This window comes from Anabrus simplex, chromosome 7 (assembly GCF_040414725.1).
Source record: "Anabrus simplex isolate iqAnaSimp1 chromosome 7, ASM4041472v1, whole genome shotgun sequence".
Classification (NCBI taxonomy): Eukaryota; Metazoa; Arthropoda; class Insecta; order Orthoptera; family Tettigoniidae; genus Anabrus; species Anabrus simplex.
In genome coordinates, this window is record NC_090271.1 from 344,913,842 (window position 1) to 344,934,716 (window position 20,875).

At 39.2% G+C, this 20,875-nt stretch overlaps 1 protein-coding gene across 2 annotated transcripts in view; it reads right to left on the reverse strand.

Annotated features, from left to right (window-relative positions):
* Cdc6 (Cell division cycle 6) overlaps positions 1-20,875 on the reverse strand; it is a 128,553-nt gene that overhangs the window by 12,738 nt on the left and 94,940 nt on the right. For both annotated transcript variants that reach the window (XM_067151841.2, XM_067151842.2), the window contains one exon: positions 3,322-3,462. In XM_067151841.2, coding sequence (XP_067007942.2) covers positions 3,322-3,462 — 141 coding nt within the window. The remainder of the gene's footprint in view (positions 1-3,321; positions 3,463-20,875) is intronic.

The following is a 20,875-nucleotide window of genomic DNA, read 5'->3' on the forward strand; positions in this document are numbered from 1 at the left end:
CTAACTACGTAACTATTGGACACCCAAAGATGTAAGTACAAGTAACATCTTAATTGTTTCAAAACTGTTCTACTGCCGGATTATTTGGAGAGGAAGAATGTGAGTAACACGCTATCAGTGACATCTGTAATTGAAATTAGGCCTATAGTTTATGGCCATGTCGGCCACCATTTATTCAGTAAATGAAACTAGAATTTCTTCTGCATCAGACATTTTAAAGATATGAATTGTATCTTCAAACTATTAAAATGTAACCTAATGAGAGTTTTGAAAAGTTCTATATCCAAATTATTATAATGGAGTAATTCTGGAAATTAATCGGTATATGCGCAGGTGAGAGGCATCTTATTTCATTCCTTTTATTTAACTGAGATTATCGTTGTGTTGCCTTCTTCTGTTTCTTAAAGTTATTATTATTATTAATTTAGTTGGTGGATTTCCTTCTACCTTTCGTGGTACATATTTTGGTATCCATCGCACTGTTATCAATGTGTCAGATGATGTTGTGCACTAGTATTCTTTTCATAATGGATCATTGTTTAATTACTTAATGGGATGATTTATTTGTGGTCTTATTCGGGCATTACCGTTTTCCAGAGCCTCCTAAAATTGAAATTTAATAACCAGCATTTAAATCGTCTATTAATATTTGGTTGGAGGAAATGTTAAATTCAAAATATATACATTATTGTAATATCGTGGTTGTAGGAAACTGAAATTGTTTCTGCCATTTCGTGATTTCATACTTACGTTTACCCTTCTGAGACTATTCGCGTCCGTGTTTTCTTTCTTTCTGTCTTTCTTTCATTATTGCGTGTCATATTTTGATCTTATCTCCGGCACGCTAAATTTTGTGTGGGCCTTGCCTGTTGTTTTTAAGTCAGATGTTGGCTGGGTTTTGGAAGCTGCATGCTTCGTGTGGACCATTGTTCTGTTTTCTGTGGAATTTTAATTGCGTTTCCTTTCGTAATGTGTAAATAATTTGCGAAATATCTTTTTAATTTTTATTTGGGTTCGTGGTATTCTCTCTTGTGTTCTTTATTCACGTGTGGAATATTTTGGTTGGCTATCGCTGCCTTCCTTGTTATGTGTGTTTCCGTGTTTCTGGGATGATTGAAATCCTTGCGTACAGGGTCTGGAAACAAATTTCAGTTTAGTGAGATTTATTGTAGTAGACCTGCTTACAAAAAGTCTGGTCAGTGGTGTAATGAATTTTCTCAAGCACGGATCCGTTTTAACATTTGTCATTTATTGATTCTAATGCAAGCTGTAGTTTGTAATCTGAGTGTGTTTTCACAATTTTAATTATTTTAAAAATAGACATTTGTCTCTTATTGTAATGAATTAATTAAGATTTCTTTTTATGGGGTATATGTTCTTCTATTTATTTATTACTATATAAAAATTATTTTACGTTGTTATCTGAGAGCGCACTCATAGTTTTATTGCTTTAAAAATTGATTTTTATCCATAATTCAAAGAGGTTATAATTCAATTTATTGAAATTTAATTTTGCCTTCATTTAGTAGTTAGCAATGTTGACCTGGCAACACCTCAAGTAGCTAGTTATGATCCTGGCCTTTCTCCTTCATGATCTGTGCCCTCCACGCTAGTATATTTGATGCTGCTGGTGCTCGATGGTCAGTATTTTGCTTCTTGTGCTCATTTTGTGCTATTTATGGGTTTTGATTATCATTCCTGTTTTTATCTTCATTGGGTTGCAGTAGTGTTTTTTTTTTTTTTTTAATTTCAATTTTAGGAGGCTCCGGAAAATGGTAATGCCCGAATAAGACCACAAATAAATCATCCCATTAAGCAATTAAACAATGATCCATTATCAAAACAATACTAGCACACAACATCATCCAACACACTGATAACAGTGCAATGGATACCACAAATATGAACCAAGAAAAGTAGAAGGAAATCCACCAACTATATTAATAATATTACTAACAACTTTAAGAAACAGAAAAAGGTAACAAAATGATAATTTCAGTGAAATAAAAGGAATGGAGAAATACGCCTCTCACCTGCACATATACCAATTAATTTCCAGAATTACTCCATTATAATAATTTGGATATAGAACTTTACAAAAATCTCGTTAGGTTACATTTTAATAGTTTGAAGATACAATTCATATCTTTAAAATGTCTGAAGCAGAAGAAATTCTAGTTTAATTTAATGAATAAATGGTGGCCGACATGGCCATAAACTATAGGCCTAATTTCAATTACAGATGTCACTGATAGCGTGTTACTCACATTCTTCTTCTCCAAATAATCCGGCAGTAGAACAGTTTTGAAACAATTAAGATGATACTTGTACTTACATCTTTGGGTGTCCAATAGTTACGTAGTTAGCTCATATTGCAGATATTCATTCCACAACACAAATACTAAAGAACGATGAATAGAAACTACATTAGATATATAATTACACTCTAACTAAGGCCAACGCCCCAATTCCATGGTCATTAGCCGGGAGAATCAGACTCCATTCCATCAACTTTCAATCGAGTCTTGTACACGACAACTTCTCCAAATGCGTCCATAATGGCTCTCAGCCGGCAACAGACTGGCTTCCAGCTAGCGAGCACATCGCTCAGTTCACAGCAGTAGAACGGATGCGCGCGCACTTCAACTAGTTTATTGGGCGAATCAGAATTTCAAAGCTACCGGCGTAACAATAGCAAAATATGCATTTTAAATAGGCATAGTTCAAGCACATAAATTAACGGCAATTCAAACAATGGCTGAGAATGGTAGATAAAGTCCCCACACACAAATACATATGTCCAACCAATGAGAGTAGCATAAATTATTGTCTCAATATAATATAATATAATCCCTCCCAATTCATGTATGTGACAGCCTCTGACGATCAGGACAACATATTCTGGATGTAGTCGAAAACAAGTCCCCTATATAGTATTATCTTTAGAAATTGTACTGTAACTGTACCGCCCACACATTTCACACCGGACGAATTGCAGAAGGACGAACTTTTCTTCTTGAAATTGTCTTAACATGATAATACCAATTATGTATTCCATGCTACATAACCTCTGATTGTGATTCACTTGTAAAATTTGACGGTAAACAGTGTCCTCAGCAGTGTTTAAACGTCAGTTTTAGAGGGTGTCTAAGTGATAAATAATGTCCTTGCAATGCAGCAGCCATATTTAGGCATTGCTTAACCAGAAATACTGTCTAAAGACTGTTTCTGCAATCGGCCCGTAAGTTTTGCACGAACTCTTTAATCAATCTTTTTGATTCATCTCCATAACGAGCTTAGGACACTTCACATCCTTCCTACCTTTGCAAGACGGGCCTCCTTCCGAGTCTCGACACGAACAGCACCTCGCATCTCCACCAACTGACAGAGGTTGAGAAATTCTGCCTGGTCAACAGCCAAAAGGTTCCTCTTGACACATACACGGCGATAGACATCATGAAGCTGGAAATATCACAAGAGTCTTACGTACATGAAAAACAAATCAAATGATTATTGGTCAGTTAGTCCATAACAAAATGTCCACTGCAAAAAAATGTCAACAAATGCCATCAAACGAGCGTCCAACCCCCTGGCACTACAGCACTGACCCAAGAAGTGATCGCTGCTCAGCCTGCAGATTACAAGGTGATCAATAGTCTCGGCCACAAAAAGTGTCCACAGTTCTTAAATATACAGTAACAATATGCCCAGTGAAATTTACTAAATGTAGATTAATAATGGAATATAAAACTATATAGAGTAATATTGTGCACAGTAAGGTGAAATTAATTTCTAATTTTCTTCTGCATGGGGATCAGCATATATTCATGTGATATGAGCGTGCCCGCAGATACAGGATCACATAATCATCGTCCTTATCTTCACTCTATCAGCATACATTGCCTTGATATGTTTTAATATACTGTACTCGTTATGCGGCCCTTCTGAGTTTTAATTATTCTTTGTCTTGTTCCGCTCTTGTATTACTACTTTCCAAATGTTGACCGATGTCCAGAAATCATTCTTTGACTGGTGGAGCACAAGGTGTTTGTACTCTGCACTACAGCAGCTGCCTCAGCCCAACTTACGTCGCGTGCAGTAAGCGGGAGTACAACCTTACAAGTGTAGCTTCCACCCAAGTCCCAGTCTCATCCATGGCTGTGACAATATGGAAGCTGTTGGGGTATGGGTGGTGCTAAGTAATGACATTCAGAGCAGGACTAACACATGAGTGTTATGAAAGGTGTTGCTCATAGGGTCAGTCGTGCTGCAATAGCACTTTCTGACCCAGTGAGGAAAGCAATGGCAAACTACCTCACTCCTCGTCTTGCCTAGTATGCCTCATTTTGGTGCTGCCATTGGTTTTTGAGGTTTCCTTATAACCGCATAACCTTTGGTAGTGCTATTTGAGGATCCAACCAGCCTCTGGGCTGATGATGCTGGAAGTGTCGTCCTTCTTAAACACCATTAGTATTTCCTGCACACCAATAGCGAGAGTTATGACTGTTCACACGACCATTAAGATGGAGCCAGGCCTCATCCGAAAAGAGCACAAGCTGCGGGTCGAAGGGATGCGAGATACCGCCTATGGCTGGATCAGCAGGTTTTGGCACACTTGGCTACCCACCGACTGACAACAACGTTCCCCTTTGACTAGTGTGCTCACCTCAACACGTTCAACAATAAAAGCTACACCCGTCACTACTTCAAAGAAGATGGCCTAACGACGTCTACACAAACTTCAATATAGCCTACAGCACCAGCATTTCAACTAATATTATCATCTTAAAAAGAACCAGGCCATATGAAAATTCTTCAAAATTTATAAGCATATAAATAGAAACTTCAAGAACCAACGACCACTACCAAGGCTCAACTTTAACAACACGCCCTTTGACAATCAAATGGAATGTGCTTTCTGATTTTTATCTTTATTATAATATCTTTTAATATCAGTGTCGTAATCTTGAAATGAATGTCACCTTTTAGACTCAAATATTAACACAATATTGTTAAGTAATAGTATACCAGATTTTATCTTGTATTAGTTGTTTAACGTTCTCCAAGGTATAGTTTCTAACAGTATTCATAAGTCATTCCCAATCAGGTACCTGATCTGTTCATAAGGTAAACTATGGCTGATGATGCCTACATGTACCATCTAATGTATTCATTTTATGCTAATATTTTGATAAGGACAACAATATAAACATTCTAGCGTTATTTAATAAAAATACTTTCAATACGGACCCAAGAATGAATTTTATCATGTGTAACACTTCTGTGTAATCGACATTTTTTACTTGTGATTGGACTTTTTATTTGAGAGAATTATGTCCACTGGACATTGTGCTGTGGAGTAACTGACCTCGAATGAATCAAACTACAGTAAAAACCCCCAGAAGTGCCTACTGAAATTTCTTGGGCTGATATACCATGAAATATCTTCTATCTATAGGCATACACATGACAAGAATAATACAGCCTTTGCAATTTCCCACTGGTAAAAATTGAAATATCACAAGGAAAGTCTTAACACAATGTGTCAAGACTGTGTCCCTACCCTGTGATGGCATGACCTACACTCTCAGGAAGAAAAAAAACCCCTCCTTTTTTTCCAGTTTTTTCAAATATAATTCCATTTTTATCATGTTCTTGAAAAAAGTGGACTATCACATGAAATGAAATCAGCACTGGAAAGAAACTCAGGCTACAATTTAGGCACATTTTGACAACCTCGTTTATGTACTCGCATGGCTAAGTCACTGATAAAGTCCAGTCACTGAAGAACACAGTTACACATTGTTATTCCCAATATCTAGCTATGGTACGGTAATATTATCCACTAAATGCTCAAAAGAGGAAGTTTCTGTGCTACAGTAGACAAGAATTCTCTACAGCAAGATTTTTTCGCTAGTGGCTTTACGTCGTACCGAGACAGATAGGTTTTATGGCGACGATGGAATAGGAAAGGGCTAGGAGTGGGAAGGAAGCAGCCATGGCCTTAAGGTACAGCCCCAGCATTTGCGTGGTGTGAAAATGAGAAACCATGGAAAACAATCTTCAGGGCTGCCGATAGTGGGATTCGAACCCACTATTTCCCGGATGCAAGCTCACAGCCGCGCGCCTGTAATTGCACGACCAACTCGCTCGGTTACAGCAAGATCAAACACTTACAAGCCTTCATGCACTTGTTACTCATGATATTACTGACCAAATCATCTGTTAAATGCTCAAAAGGGGAAGTTTCTGTGGTACAGTGGACAAGCATTTTCTACAGCAAGATCAAACAAGCCTTCATGCAGTTGATGCTCATGATATTACTGACCAAATCATCTGCTAAATGCTCAAAAGGAGAAGTTTCTCTTGTACAGTAGTTAAGCATCCTCTGTGGCAAGATCAAACACCATCACTTGTGAACACACAATATGCCAGCAGTTAGTCTGACTTCTCAACACCAGTGCCGAGGGTTTGTATTTCTCGGGGCTACTTCTAGGTCCGTATACTTCAATTGCTCAGCATACGCACATCTCACCACTCTATTCCAAGAAGCTTTCCCCCCTGCAATTAAATTATTCATCCTTTCTATCTTTTTTTTTTTTCCCGAACTCTGACTTCGGCATTCCTTTCTGATTACACACTCACAGTCTGTCGACAAGGAATCCTGCAGTGTGATATGAGCCCCAGAGTACAACCACTCCTCACTTCACACAGTTGAAAGGTCTTGATTCCGTACTTCAGTGCTTTCCTCTCATGAACACATGGAACAATACACATCCCTGAAATGGACATATTCATCGGGTAACTTGTCGGATTTTGAACAGGTTTCTTTTGTTTCTACTGATTATTGTTCAAGTGCAACGTTGCTAGAATAGCAAGATATTGATATTCCAATTGACTTTGCATAGTGAGTTTTTAGAACTGGTGCTGTGCTCTAGCAGTCCCGGAGAGAAAGTTCACACACACATGAATCATTACTGAATGGCATGAGTTTCCACTGAGCACTCACTGACACACTGATTTAGGCTTCAAAGAGCCTTCTTGCTTCCTTAGATGTACTTGCTATAGGGCACATCTGTTACTTTATTCAATACATTAGCCAAAAATGAACTAAAGTAATCCAGAGGTGAACAGTCCTGGTGTGCTAGAAAAGCAAGCCTGGTGATGAGGGGCTTCAAAATCCTCATTTTCTTCTTCATAATCACTTTCGTACACGTCATCATCATCTTCATTTCCCAGGTCGGGTTGTGAATCAAGGACCTCCATCGCTGCCTGTCTCTCCACCACTCTTCAAGTACATCTCCTGGTTTTCCACCCCTCTTCTCTATGCACTCCCACACTGAACCTGTCCACCTCTTTCAGGGTCTTCCTCGTGGTCACTTTCCTGTAAACTTCTCTGAAAAGCTTTCTTTAGCACTCTCTCTTCTCCCATTCTCATCATATGCCCATACCACTTTAGCTTTGTTGTTTCTATCCTGTTTTGAAGTTTCAAGATTCCTGTCCTTTTCCTTATCTCTTCATTTCTAATCTATCCTTTCTGGTCTCGCCCTCGATACCTCTTAGGAGTTTCATCTCTGCTGCCTGTATTCTGCTCTCCTCCTGTTTTCTTGTAGTCCACGATCCAGCTGCAGGGTTCATAATAGGTTCAGTATAATACTTTCTTACATTTCTTCGGGTCGCCTTGGTTCCACAAAATGCCCCTTACACTCTGCTAGAAGCTGTTTGCTTGTTGTATTCTTTTCCCAATTTCCTCAGTTATCTTTCCATCTTCTGTGATCACACTTCCCAAGTACTTCCAGAATTTTAGCATTTAGTTTTATCTTTCTTCTTCTATCCTTCCCCTTGTGATATTCCTTTCTATCACCTTTTTTTAAATATCGGGATAATTAAACCCTTTCCCCACTCTTCTGGGATCTCTTTCTTCCTTCAGATTATTTCTAAATAATCTATACAGCCGCTGTAGCCCTATTGGTCCTGCTGCCTTTATCATTTCCGTAGTTACCTCATCCACTCCTGTTCCACTCTGCTCTTGTTCTTCTTCTTTCCCCACTATTTCTTCTTGCTTCTTCTCATCTACCAGTTCACTGTATTTAATATTCAGCAATTCTGAGAAGTATTCTCCCTATATTTTTCGTATGTCGTCCTTTTAACTTCTCTTTATATCCTCCTCCCAGTTCTTCCGTTACTCTTCTTGTACTATTTTCTTACATACCTTTTTGGCTTCTTTATATTTCTGCCAATTCTCTGTACTATTGCTGCCTATCCACTTCCTCCAAGCCATTTGTTTCTCTTTAACTGCTTCCTTTACCCTGCTGTTCCACCAAGGAGTCTCCTTTTCCTTTTTCCTCCCCGACAGTCTTCCACAGGTGTTTACTGCACGCTTTACAAAACCATTTCTGAAACATGTCCATTCCTCTTCCACACTGTTCATGTCATCTTTGGCAATTTCTTTCCTCAGATCTTCTCTAAACTTTTCCCCATTTCTTTCTCTTTTAACTTCATTTTTGTTTCCCTTTTTTCTATTAACTTTGTTATTTTACCAAGTCTTAATTTGGCTACTACCACTTTATGGTCTCCTTCGAAATCTGCTCTTGGCATTGCTGTCACAGTTGTCTACGTTTCTCCTTCTCCACCAGAATAAGCTCAATCATTGTCTTTTACTTTCTATCTCCACAACCATATCTAGTTTTTTTAAAATTCTTTTTTATAAACCACATATTGCCAACAATTAATCCATTCCCTCTACAAAAATCTATTTCTAAATCTCCTTCTTCATCGTGGTTTCCATAACTATAGGGGCCAATTATCTCTTCTTTTCCCTGTCTGTCTGTTCCAACATGTGCCTTCATGTCTCCCATTATCATAACCTCTTTGTCTTCAATACAGCTTTCAGTTCTCCTACAAACTCTTCTAAACATTCATCCGCATTCCCCGACTGAGGTGCATAAACCTGTATAAAATCCTTGATTCCACTCTCCAGTCTAACTTTAATTATCCTGTCACTGATCTGTCCACATATTGCGCTAGGTCTGCTCCAATATAACACCAACACCATTTGTTGCCATTTTTCCTCCACTCCTTATAATCTTTCCCCTTTCCCCATCCATTTTGTCTCACTTATTCCCATCATTGCTATGCCTTTCTTCTCCATATACTCTATCAATTCTTTTACCTTGTCATGACATTGATGATGCCGATTCTTGTGATGTCTAGTAGCCCACTTCTCACAGTTCCTCCAGAGCACCGGGAATTGCCCGTCACTTCAGGGTAACGCCCTAGCATTTTCCGAGACCTCGATTCACTCGCACTCGTACAGATCAGAATCCAAATCATTTCTAAGTTCCATGGTAATCTGTTCAACTGCATAGTATAGATCCGGGATCCATATCTCAATATAATCAATCGAATGCTTGAACGATGACTGCAGACTGTTGACACACTACTTTCATTCTAAATCTGTTAAGTTATATAATCTACCATCAGAACACATGTATGTAACTGGAGCATGTGAGGAGTACATATATCAGAAATTAGGTAAAGCTCAGCGCACATGGCTATGAAATATTGTCCTTAGGCTGCACCACCCATCACTATCGACAGTAAAGGAAACTGACAACACATTAAGGCAACAACTAATTTGATAACTTGAACAGCTTTCGAGTGGCTGAATTTGAATGTTTGTGCTAGTGGTATTACTAACAGCGGCACTCAGGCGCATGCCGCATGGTAGTAACAATACTCCCGGCAGGCATATAATGTTAAGGAGAATGATACCGCATAACACATTTACACTGACTCCTCGCTGCATGAGACATATTCAGAACATTATAAAAGGTTTACACAGTACTTCAATTAGATAGCACAGGGCATAATATTTTCTGAAGACTGGCAATAGTGACATCGTCATCATCAATGTCCCACTCCAGTAGCAATAGTGACATCGTCATCATCAATGTCCCACTCCAGTCGCAATAGTGACATTATCATCATCAATGTCCCACTCCAGTCGCAATAGTGACATAGTCATCATCAATGTCCCACTCCAGTCGCAATAGTGACATAGTCATCATCAATGTCCCACTCCAGTCGCAATAGTGACATAGTCATCATCAATGTCCCATTCCAGTTGCAATACTGACATCATCATCAATGTCCCACTCCAGTCGCAATAGTGACATAGTCATCATCAATGTCCCACTCCAGTCGCAATAGTGACATTATCATCATCAATGTCCCACTCCAGTCGCAATAGTGACATTATCATCATCAATGTCCCATTCCAGTCGCAATAGTGACATAGTCATCATCAATGTCCCACTCCAGTCGCAATAGTGACATAGTCATCATCAATGTCCCACTCCAGTCGCAATAGTGACATCATCATCATCAATGTCCCATTCCAGTTGCAATAGTGACATCATCATCAATGTCCCACTCCAGTCGCAATAGTGACATCATCATCAATGTCCCACTCCAGTCGCAATAGTGACATCATCATCATCAATGTCCCACTCCAGTCGCAATAGTGACATTATCATCATCAATGTCCCACTCCAGTCGCAATAGTGACATCATCATCAATGTCCCATTCCAGTCGCAATAGTGACATCATCATCAATGTCCCATTCCAGTCGCAATAGTGACATAGTCATCATCAATGTCCCATTCCAGTTGCAATAGTGACATCAATGTCCCATTCCAGTCGCAATAGTGACATTATCATCATCATCAATGTCCCACTCCAGTCGCAATAGTGACATTATCATCATCAATGTCCCACTCCAGTGGCAATAGTGACATTATCATCATCATCAATGCCCCACTCCAGTGGCAATAGTGACATCATCATCAATGTCCCATTCCAGTCGCAATAGTGACATCATCATCAATGTCCCACTCCAGTCGCAATAGTGACATCATCATCATCAATGTCCCACTCCAGTCGCAATAGTGACATTATCATCATTAATGTCCCACTCCAGTCGCAATAGTGACATTTTCATCATTAATGTCCCACTCCAGTCGCAATAGTGACATCATCATCATCAATGTCCCACTCCAGTCGCAATAGTGACATTATCATCATTAATGTCCCACTCCAGTCGCAATAGTGACATTTTCATCATTAATGTCCCACTCCAGTCGCAATAGTGACATTATCATCATCAATGTCCCACTCCAGTCGCAATAGTGACATTATCATCATCATCAATGTCCCACTCCAGTCGCAATAGTGACATCATCATCATCAATGTCCCATTCCAGTCGCAATAGTGACATTATCATCATCAATGTCCCACTCCAGTCGCAATAGTGACATCATCATCATCAATGTCCCATTCCAGTCGCAATAGTGACATCATCATCAATGTCCCGCTCCAGTCGCAATAGTGACATCATCATCATCAATGTCCCACTCCAGTCGCAATAGTGACATTATCATCATCATCAATGCCCCACTCCAGTGGCAATAGTGACATCATCATCATCAATGTCCCATTCCAGTCGCAATAGTGACATTATCATCATCAATGTCCCACTCCAGTCGCAATAGTGACATAGTCATCATCAATGTCCCATTCCAGTCGCAATAGTGACATCAATGTCCCATTCCAGTCGCAATAGTGACATTATCATCATCATTGATGTCCCACTCCAGTCGCAATAGTGACATTATCATCATCAATGTCCCACTCCAGTCGCAATAGTGACATTATCATCATCATCATCATCATCAATGTCCCATTCCAGTCGCAATAGTGACATCATCATCAATGTCCCACTCCAGTCGCAATAGTGACATCATCATCATCAATGTCCCACTCCAGTCGCAATAGTGACATCATTAATGTCCCACTCCAGTCGCAATAGTGACATTTTCATCATTAATGTCCCACTCCAGTTGCAATAGTGACATTTTCATCATTTATGTCCCACTCCAGTCGCAATAGTGACATTATCATCATCATCAATGTCCCACTCCAGTCGCAATAGTGACATTATCATCATCATCAATGTCCCATTCCAGTCGCAATAGTGACATCATCATCAATGTCCCACTCCAGTCGCAATAGTGACATTATCATCATCAATGTCCCACTCCAGTCGCAATAGTGACATTATCATCATCATCATCATCATCAATGTCCCATTCCAGTCGCAATAGTGACATCATCATCAATGTCCCACTCCAGTCGCAATAGTGACATCATCATCATCAATGTCCCACTCCAGTCGCAATAGTGACATCATCATTAATGTCCCACTCCAGTCGCAATAGTGACATTTTCATCATTAATGTCCCACTCCAGTCGCAATAGTGACATTTTCATCATTTATGTCCCACTCCAGTCGCAATAGTGACATTTTCATCATTTATGTCCCACTCCAGTCGCAATAGTGACATTATCATCATCAATGTCCCACTCCAGTCGCAATAGTGACATTATCATCATCATTAATGTCCCACTCCAGTCGCAATAGTGACATTATCATCATCATCAATGTCCCACTCCAGTCGCAATAGTGACATCATCATCATCAATGTCCCATTCCAGTCGCAATAGTGACATCATCATTAATGTCCCACTCCAGTCGCAATAGTGACATTTTCATCATTAATGTCCCACTCCAGTCGCAATAGTGACATTATCATCATCATCAATGTCCCATTCCAGTCGCAATAGTGACATTATCATCATCATCAATGTCCCACTCCAGTCGCAATAGTGACATTATCATCATCATCAATGTCCCATTCCAGTCGCAATAGTGACATCATCATCAATGTCCCACTCCAGTCGCAATAGTGACATGATACAGCCCTATAAAGCTTCTCTTCCTCATCTATTCGGTACGACTCAGCACAGGGTGTCTACGAACTAGACGATCTGTAAGCACCACATCCACTGTTACAAAACTGAATGTCATTCCTCTTCACGTTTTGAGACATGCCCGTGTTTTTCCTATGAAATGCTTAAAGATTTGAAGTTTAAGTTTTGAGCACTGTGCACAAAGTATAGCAGCCGTGAAGTGTCGGAGACGCTTGAGGTTACTAAAACAACATTTGCAATGCTTCTCCATGAACTTGCTGTTGGGAATAAAAATTGACAGGTAAGTCCACATGAAATGACTGCAACGCAACTTGCTACACACGAACGACTTCTCCAAATTTACTTCCATGAACATTACACATAACTCACTGTAACATTAAACAAAAAGTGGCTCATTTATTTATTTAAGTTTTTGAATCCTGACAAGACAGAGCAGTTGGTTCCCAAGAGAAAGATTATCATTTACAGAATGTTGTCATTATGTTTGCAGCCCTTACATGTATTTGTGAAAAAGCCTTTCGAGGAATTTTTAATTCGATGTTAGTAGAGAACTACACTAAAACCTCGTTAATTCGAAGTCGCTGGGATGCAAAAATCGGACTTTGAATTGCGTGATTTCGAATTAACCACCAACTCCTAATTCAGAAATGCCAAACCTTGCTGCATCAAAAAATATTCTAAGACCTGTACTGCATGCACTTAACCTTGATTCAAAGTTTAAACCTTTGAAATGCCAGGGAAAAAGACTATTTCCAAAATGTATCCAACAAGGTGCATTTACAGTATTCAAATTCACAATACAGTATTCACTTGGATAGCTTGCTGACGAACATAACCTCCAGCAACGAGAGAAAACAAAAGCTGATTCAAAGACGAGGAGAAATCTAAGCTTGAACAAGTCCTTTATTCATTGGATTACTAAACTGAATGCACTTTAGATGTCTTGTACTTGCACGGAAAGTGCCCGATGCTCTTAAAACATTGTGGTTTATCGAACTTTCCTATGCTGAAAAATCTCACGCTCCCGTCTGCATTCGAACACAGTACAGTGACTCACCTACCCTTGTATGATTTCCCGCCATGGTACTTATCTCGTAATTCAGAAATGCAAACCCTTACTGCGTCACAAAGTATTCTAAGACACATTAATGCACACAATCACCTTGATTCACAGTTTAAACCTTCCAAATGCCTTGGAAAAATCTATTCCCAAAATGTATACAACAAGGTGTATTCATAATATTCAAATAATGAATTTCAATAAATCACTGGCAAACATAACCTCACGCAACAAAAAAAAAAAAAACCAAAAAACGCATGATTCAAAGATGAGGACAAATTATGCTGGCTCCCTTGTGCAAGTACTCATTGGATTACTGTACTGAATGCATTTTAGAGGTCCTGAACTTGCACGGAAAGTGCCCGATGCCCTCAAAAAATAGTGGCTTATCGAACTTCCCTATGACGAGGGGAAGAAGTCTCTCGCTTGCGTGTGCATTGCAACGCAGTGCAATGACCCCCTTGTACGATTTCTCGGCTGGCACTTCCCTCCTATAAAAGCGTAAGTCTGTTTGGGCTCAGCATTAAAAACAACAATGCAGTTTCATCAGCAATGACAATATTCGGTGCGTACAAATTGATTATATGAGCCATATTTTCTCACCAACTGTCTGCATCGTCGGTGTTCACGGATTCTGCTTTTCCGCACACTGCCTGCTATGTGATATTATGGTGTTCCTTCAAATGCTGAATACAAAAGAATTACAATTTTACTCGAACTTAGCAAATGGAGCACACTGTAGACACACCGAAGTGAGTGAAAATATTGAAATCTACCCCAGCACGTTCCGGAGGAATCGCTTATCATGACGTGGATAAATTTTGAATTTAAATTACATCGAAAAAAACAAAAACAAAAAAAAAAGCCAATGTTTTAAATATAAAGGCAGTTTGAATTATAAGTCCGTATTTTGGTAATGGGACAGACATTATTCTTCGAATTACGAATTATCCGTATTTCGATTTAAACAATTTAAATAACATGCGAAATCGTACCTCACGTTTCCGGGAACAAGAGCTTCTTCGAAACAGGTGGGACTTTGAATTAACTGATTTTGAACTATCGAAGTTCTACTGTACATAGTCATTCCTGGCGACAAAGTAGAAAAAACTTTCCTTGAAAAATTCCCCAGCATGATGCATAACTTCAACTGTAAACATCACCAAGGACGTTCAAATCTTCTGGCTGAAACTAAAGGGTATTCTTAAACTGAAAAGCAGTGAAAATGTTTTGCTTAGTCTTTTCATAGATATTGCTCATATACTGTACTCTATTTCTCTGAATCCAAGACGTTTTTTCTCAGAATCTCGTGTGAAAAATCAAGGGTTGTCATATATTCACGACCTAACAGTAATGAACACCACCGGCAGCTACCACGGTAACCACCCTGCATCCCTTCACCCCACCGTGCATAAAACTCAATCTTCAACATGCAACCAGTTGTACCGTGCCTCTGAGTAATGTCACTGGTTCTCCAGATATAGTGAAGAGTGAATGACATTCTAGTTGGTGGGAGACAGGGCCTTTGTATTCTTAGAAAGGCCATGGCTACTCGGTGGCAGAGTTATAATGCAACTACAGTACCTGACACTTAGTAAAATAAACAGTTTTACAGACAGCAGGAATATTTTTGTAATGGATCGGCATATTGGAAAGACGTGTGAAACAGGTATTTCCGGCAAATTTTCAACGGGTTCTCGTCGATATTATGATGAACATTTTAAGTTAATGGTTATTAAACACACGGAAATGAAGAACACTTGTGTAGTCACAAGAAATTGCGGCATAACTAAAGACAACGTTCCGTGTAAGTGTGAAGACAAAGATAGCTTAAAAATGTGGCCTGCAACAAGGAACAACTTGTGTGAGGCATCATTTATAAATGTTATACAGCCAAAGAATTGAGAATCAAGTATATACAGTGAAACCTCCTAAGTCCCGATTCTCATCGTATTAAATCTATATAAAAATACCTCAATATCGCGCCATGAATTTTTGCTATTACCGCTTAGTACGATCAAATTTTTCTTAGCCCTGAAAATGTTATCTGTCGTTCCTTGTGAAGGAAACGCGATTTCTCGGGTAAGAGCCGTTGTCACAGTTGCGTGATTATGGGAAAAGGCCTTGAATTCCTGAACTTCACAGGATAAGTTGCACCTTCAGGAAGCAAGCCGTTAGCCTCAGTTTTGCTTGCCGGTTCAATCAATCACTACTGATCTGCAGTCGCCCAGGTGACACATTCCTTATCTGTTGTTTTCCTAGCTTTTTCTTAAATGATTGCAAAGAAATGGAAATTTTGTTCAACATCTCCCTTCGTAAGTTATTCCAATCCCTAACTCCCCTTCCTATAAACGAATATTTGCCCCAATTTGTCCTCTTGAATTCAACCTTTATCTTCATATTGTGATCTTACCTACTTTCAAAGACATCACGCAAACCTACTCGTCTACTGATGTCATTCCACGCCAGCGAGATTGCCGAATAACACAGTGAGCCTATTTGTGCTAATATTTCATATTCCATTCAAACGTTAGAAATTGATTTTGTGTTGAGTGGTACAGTGAAGTGTAGCTAATATACCGTATTTACATGAAAAATTCCCGCACCCTAATTTTAGGAAGGCTCATTTTTAGAAAATGAAATTAACTAAAATTCCTTCCATCGAAAGAGTAACATAGGCTTAAACAAACATTTCGTATCACTCCGCGAGGTCCACGTGGTCTTTACGCAAATATGAACGTGTAAATTTATGGGATAGCTGCTTTGCTTGAACATATATGAGATGATAAAAGTACATTATCACTGCTATAAAATATATTTGATATGAAAATTAGCAATTAGGCCTAGGTATTTCATTCATCTGAACTTGCAATAGGCTCGATTCCTTGAAGATCGTAAGATTCGTTGTCTTATCACTAGAATTCTCTCTTAAATTATTTACAAATTCGTCACACTCAATGTCTAAAACACTTTTCACATGCAGTCTCTTTTTACTCGGATATTAACACGACCGATGACGGATAATACTTTTCGTGCAATGTAAACACTTGAAATAGATACAACAGCAAACTTGAATGTTAGTTTTGCGATACAGTAAAACCTATGATATACTAACAATTTGTTGGTTATGTAACGTAACAGTAAAACCTCGTTAATCTGAATAAGACCCGTATTATTATTTAGCGTATGGCATACAAATACGTTATTACAAATGAACAAAAATAACCAATGAACCAATCTACAAACAAATATCTAGATCTTGTATGTACTCAATACATTTTGGGGTTGCCATCAAGAAGTCTCCATATGCTCTGATGCTGCATTCCTCCCTGATGTGTCGCGGTGCACCACAGTGGCATAGCGGCGAGGAGAGCATTCGCCATTTAAAAAGTGAATCCCCACATCTTCCGTGTCCCGTGCTGAGTCGGTTGAGCATCGACCATACCCTGCGGGGTTGATCAAACCCTGGAACTGTCTTATCGATGCATGGCATTTCCAGGCATGTAGCTGGAGCATTTTGCATTCATTCTTCCCTCCAGGAATCGGTGATGTTGAACCCAATGTGATTGATCTCGGCTGCAAGAGGTGGATGTCTCGAACAAAGTCGTTTGATTTTGAGGTCTGAGATGTCAGAGTGTACCGGTAGTCCAGAGTTTGCTAGGATCTTGTTGTATTCTCTGATCAAGGCTACTTTCCTTCGCAGGTTAGGGGGTTGTATGTTACTTAGGACAGGCAGCCAGATGGTGGGAGTAGACCTGATTGTTCCTGTAATAACGCGCATAGTACTATTAAGTTGGACATCAACTTTGTTAGTATGGGCGCTGTTCAACCATACTGGTGCGCAGTACTTCGCCACAGAATATACCAAGCTCAACGCAGACGTCCGCAGAGTTGTGGCGGATGATCCCCACATGGTTCCACAAAGCTTTTGTATGATGTATGTTTCTCGTTATCAGTTTCGCAGCAGTTTATGTGAGATGCGATTTAAACGACAGGGTCCTGTCTAGCGTGACTCCCAGATATGTCGGTTCCGTATTGTGGGTAAGTTGTGTACCATCAAAGTAGACTTCCAGAGTCCTATTGGATTGTCTGTTGTTGAGATGGAAGCAAGTCACCTCTGTTTTTGATGCATTAGGTCAAAGCCTCCATTTACGAAAACACTCTGCAAGCACAGACAAATCAGATGTTAGAGTTTCTTCCATGGGTTCAAAGTGAGTGTGCCTAATTGTAATGGCCCAATCATCAGCATATCCAAACTTTTTGCTGACAGTTTCTGGCATATCAGCAATGTAAAGGCTAAAGAGCAGTGGGGCTAGAACAGAACCTTGAGGGAGACCATTTTGGAGGAATTTTTGGCTACTGGTTTTGTTTCCCATAATAACCTGAAATCCTCTGTTTCCAATCATGTTATCAATAAGCAATTTGTTGGCATGGAATGATCTTCATCAGCTTGTAGAGTAGGCCTTGCTGCCAGATGGTATCATAGGCTGCTGATAAATCAATGAAAGCCACAGATGTTTTCATCATCTTCTGAAAGCCTGCTTCAATATGGGATGTGAGTGCCAAAACTTGATCTGCGCAACTTCGGTTGGGACGAAAGCCAGCTTGTTCTACAGGGATCGCCGAAAGTATTGTTTGCCAATCCTATTAATCAGTACTCGTTCCAAGAGTTTATATATAACACTAAGTAATGCAATTGGACGGTAGCTTTGCACAAGATCTGCACGTTTTCCTGGTTTAAGGAGAGCAATTATCTTGGCACGTTTAAGCTCTTGAGGTACATTTCCTGTTTTTAGCATTGAGGTGAAGAATTTTGCTAGCCATGTCCTCATATATTTTCCAGATTTGATGAGAAACTCGGGGAGTATGCCATCAAAGCCAGGAGCTTTACCGGGTTTTACATCCTTTATTGCAGCAATTAACATTGTTTCACAGTTTAAACCTTCCAAATATCATGGAAAGATCTACTGATGAAATGTATCTAACAAGGTGCATTTACATATTCAAAATAATGCACTTGGATATATCACTGACAAACATAACCTCATGTGACGACAGAAAAACATGATTCAAAGACAAAGGCAAATTAGGCTGGCTACCCTGTGCAAGTGCTTTATTTATTTTTTATTACTGTACTGTTCGCATTTTTAGATGCCTTGTACTTGCACGGAAAGTAACCGACGCCCTTAAAACTGCGTGGCTTATCAAACTTTCCTATGACGAGGGCAGGAAGTCTTTCGCCTCCATCTGCATTGCAACATAGTACAGTGACCCCATCTCCTTTAAAGAATGTCCATTAGGGCTAGGCATAAAAAAAATACAGTTTCATTGGTATTAACAATATTGTTCGGTGGGTATGAATTGATTATAATTATGAGCCACACTTTTTCGCCAACTGTCTGCATCGCCAGTGTTCACGGATTCTGCCTCTCTGCACACTGCCTGTGGCGTTCCTTAAAATGCTGAATACAAACGAATTACGATTTTGCTCAAACTTAGCAACTATGGAACACCCTGTCGACATACTGAAGTGAATGTGCAGAAAGCTACTCCTGCACGTTCCGGAAGACAGATTCGATCGTGACACGGAGAAATTTTGAATTTAAATTAGGCTGTAAAATACTATTTTCTTTAATGAACTGGCAGTTTTAACCCTAGAACTGCAGACCGTCTTTTTGGAAGATGGTGCACTGCTTTGTCAAGTGCGATCATCTTTCTTCTGCCACAGATTTATAACTGGACGCCAGATGGCACTAATATAGATACCAGTTAAATACTGATTCTTTTATCTTCACTTTTGAAAGTCTTTGAAAAGCAAGCAATAGTATGGAGAAGTTCATTTAGCTGTAGAAGTGAAAGTATTTTCATATGTTCTTAGAATCAAGATGGCAGCCCGCTTTGTTGACTATTCTGAAATCGAGCGCTTGATTTCTGAAGATCTTAGCGACAGTACTGATGGTGATAGCGATTATTGTGTTAATTCTGACGAGGAAATTATTCCTGAAAGTAACGAAAGTGACAGCAAAGTACGAGGTGGCTCGGAAGTAATGGAAAATTCCGATAACCGGAATGATGTTCAAATTGGTGCAGGTTATATTATTATTGGCAGTACGTCAATATTTGAAGAAAGCAGTGAAGGGATAAGTGTGAACTGTTGATATTTGTGTATATTGTTATAAATACTTTGATTGCAACAGAAAAAAAAAAAAATGCCCTAAGAAAACCAAAATAAGCTGTAGGTTCAAAATTCGTGAAAAGAACTCAAAATCAGTTTCGAGAAAAAATGTGTTTTACTTAGCTTTTGAAATGAAAAGTGAAGAATTGTGTGGGGAAAATGTAAGAACATACCTGTGTATTTCAGGATATCATGTTTCAGGAATAAATTATATATCACAAATTATTTTCTTTGAGCAAAATATTTCGACAATTCCCTTTGTTCAAAGAAAATTATAATTTTACATTTCGATAGTTGGAAATTGTCACAATTTTTAAAATTATTTCTGACATCTTCTTATTGATCAATCTTTCAGCTTTCTGCTGGTGCATAATATGTTTATTGGGATTAATATGAGTTTTGCAGGGATGATTTTAAATCCATAGTGTATACTGCAGAAAATAACTGCAGCAGTTCTAGGGTTAAATGAAAAATGGGTGAGCAGGAGCCTGTTGCCAACCTTGACGCAAATAAAACCCGCACCGCGATTTCGTGCTACAATTTTTTTTAAAAAATATGCGGAGATCATTCGCGTAAATACGGTATGTCACGTGATACGGTAGCCTACCTCTGGATTAGGAATATAAGTGTGTGAAATTGACTGGCATGTTTCATATTTGTCTTGGGATAGCCTGGTTACGGATAACGGAAAAAGTCGTGAAATTCCTTACTAATGAAGGCAAAATGAAAATCTGTCAGGAAGTAGACTGGCGTCTGCATCTAAAAGCACCTTCAAGTTTCGACTCGATTAGTCAAGTTGGTCGAAGT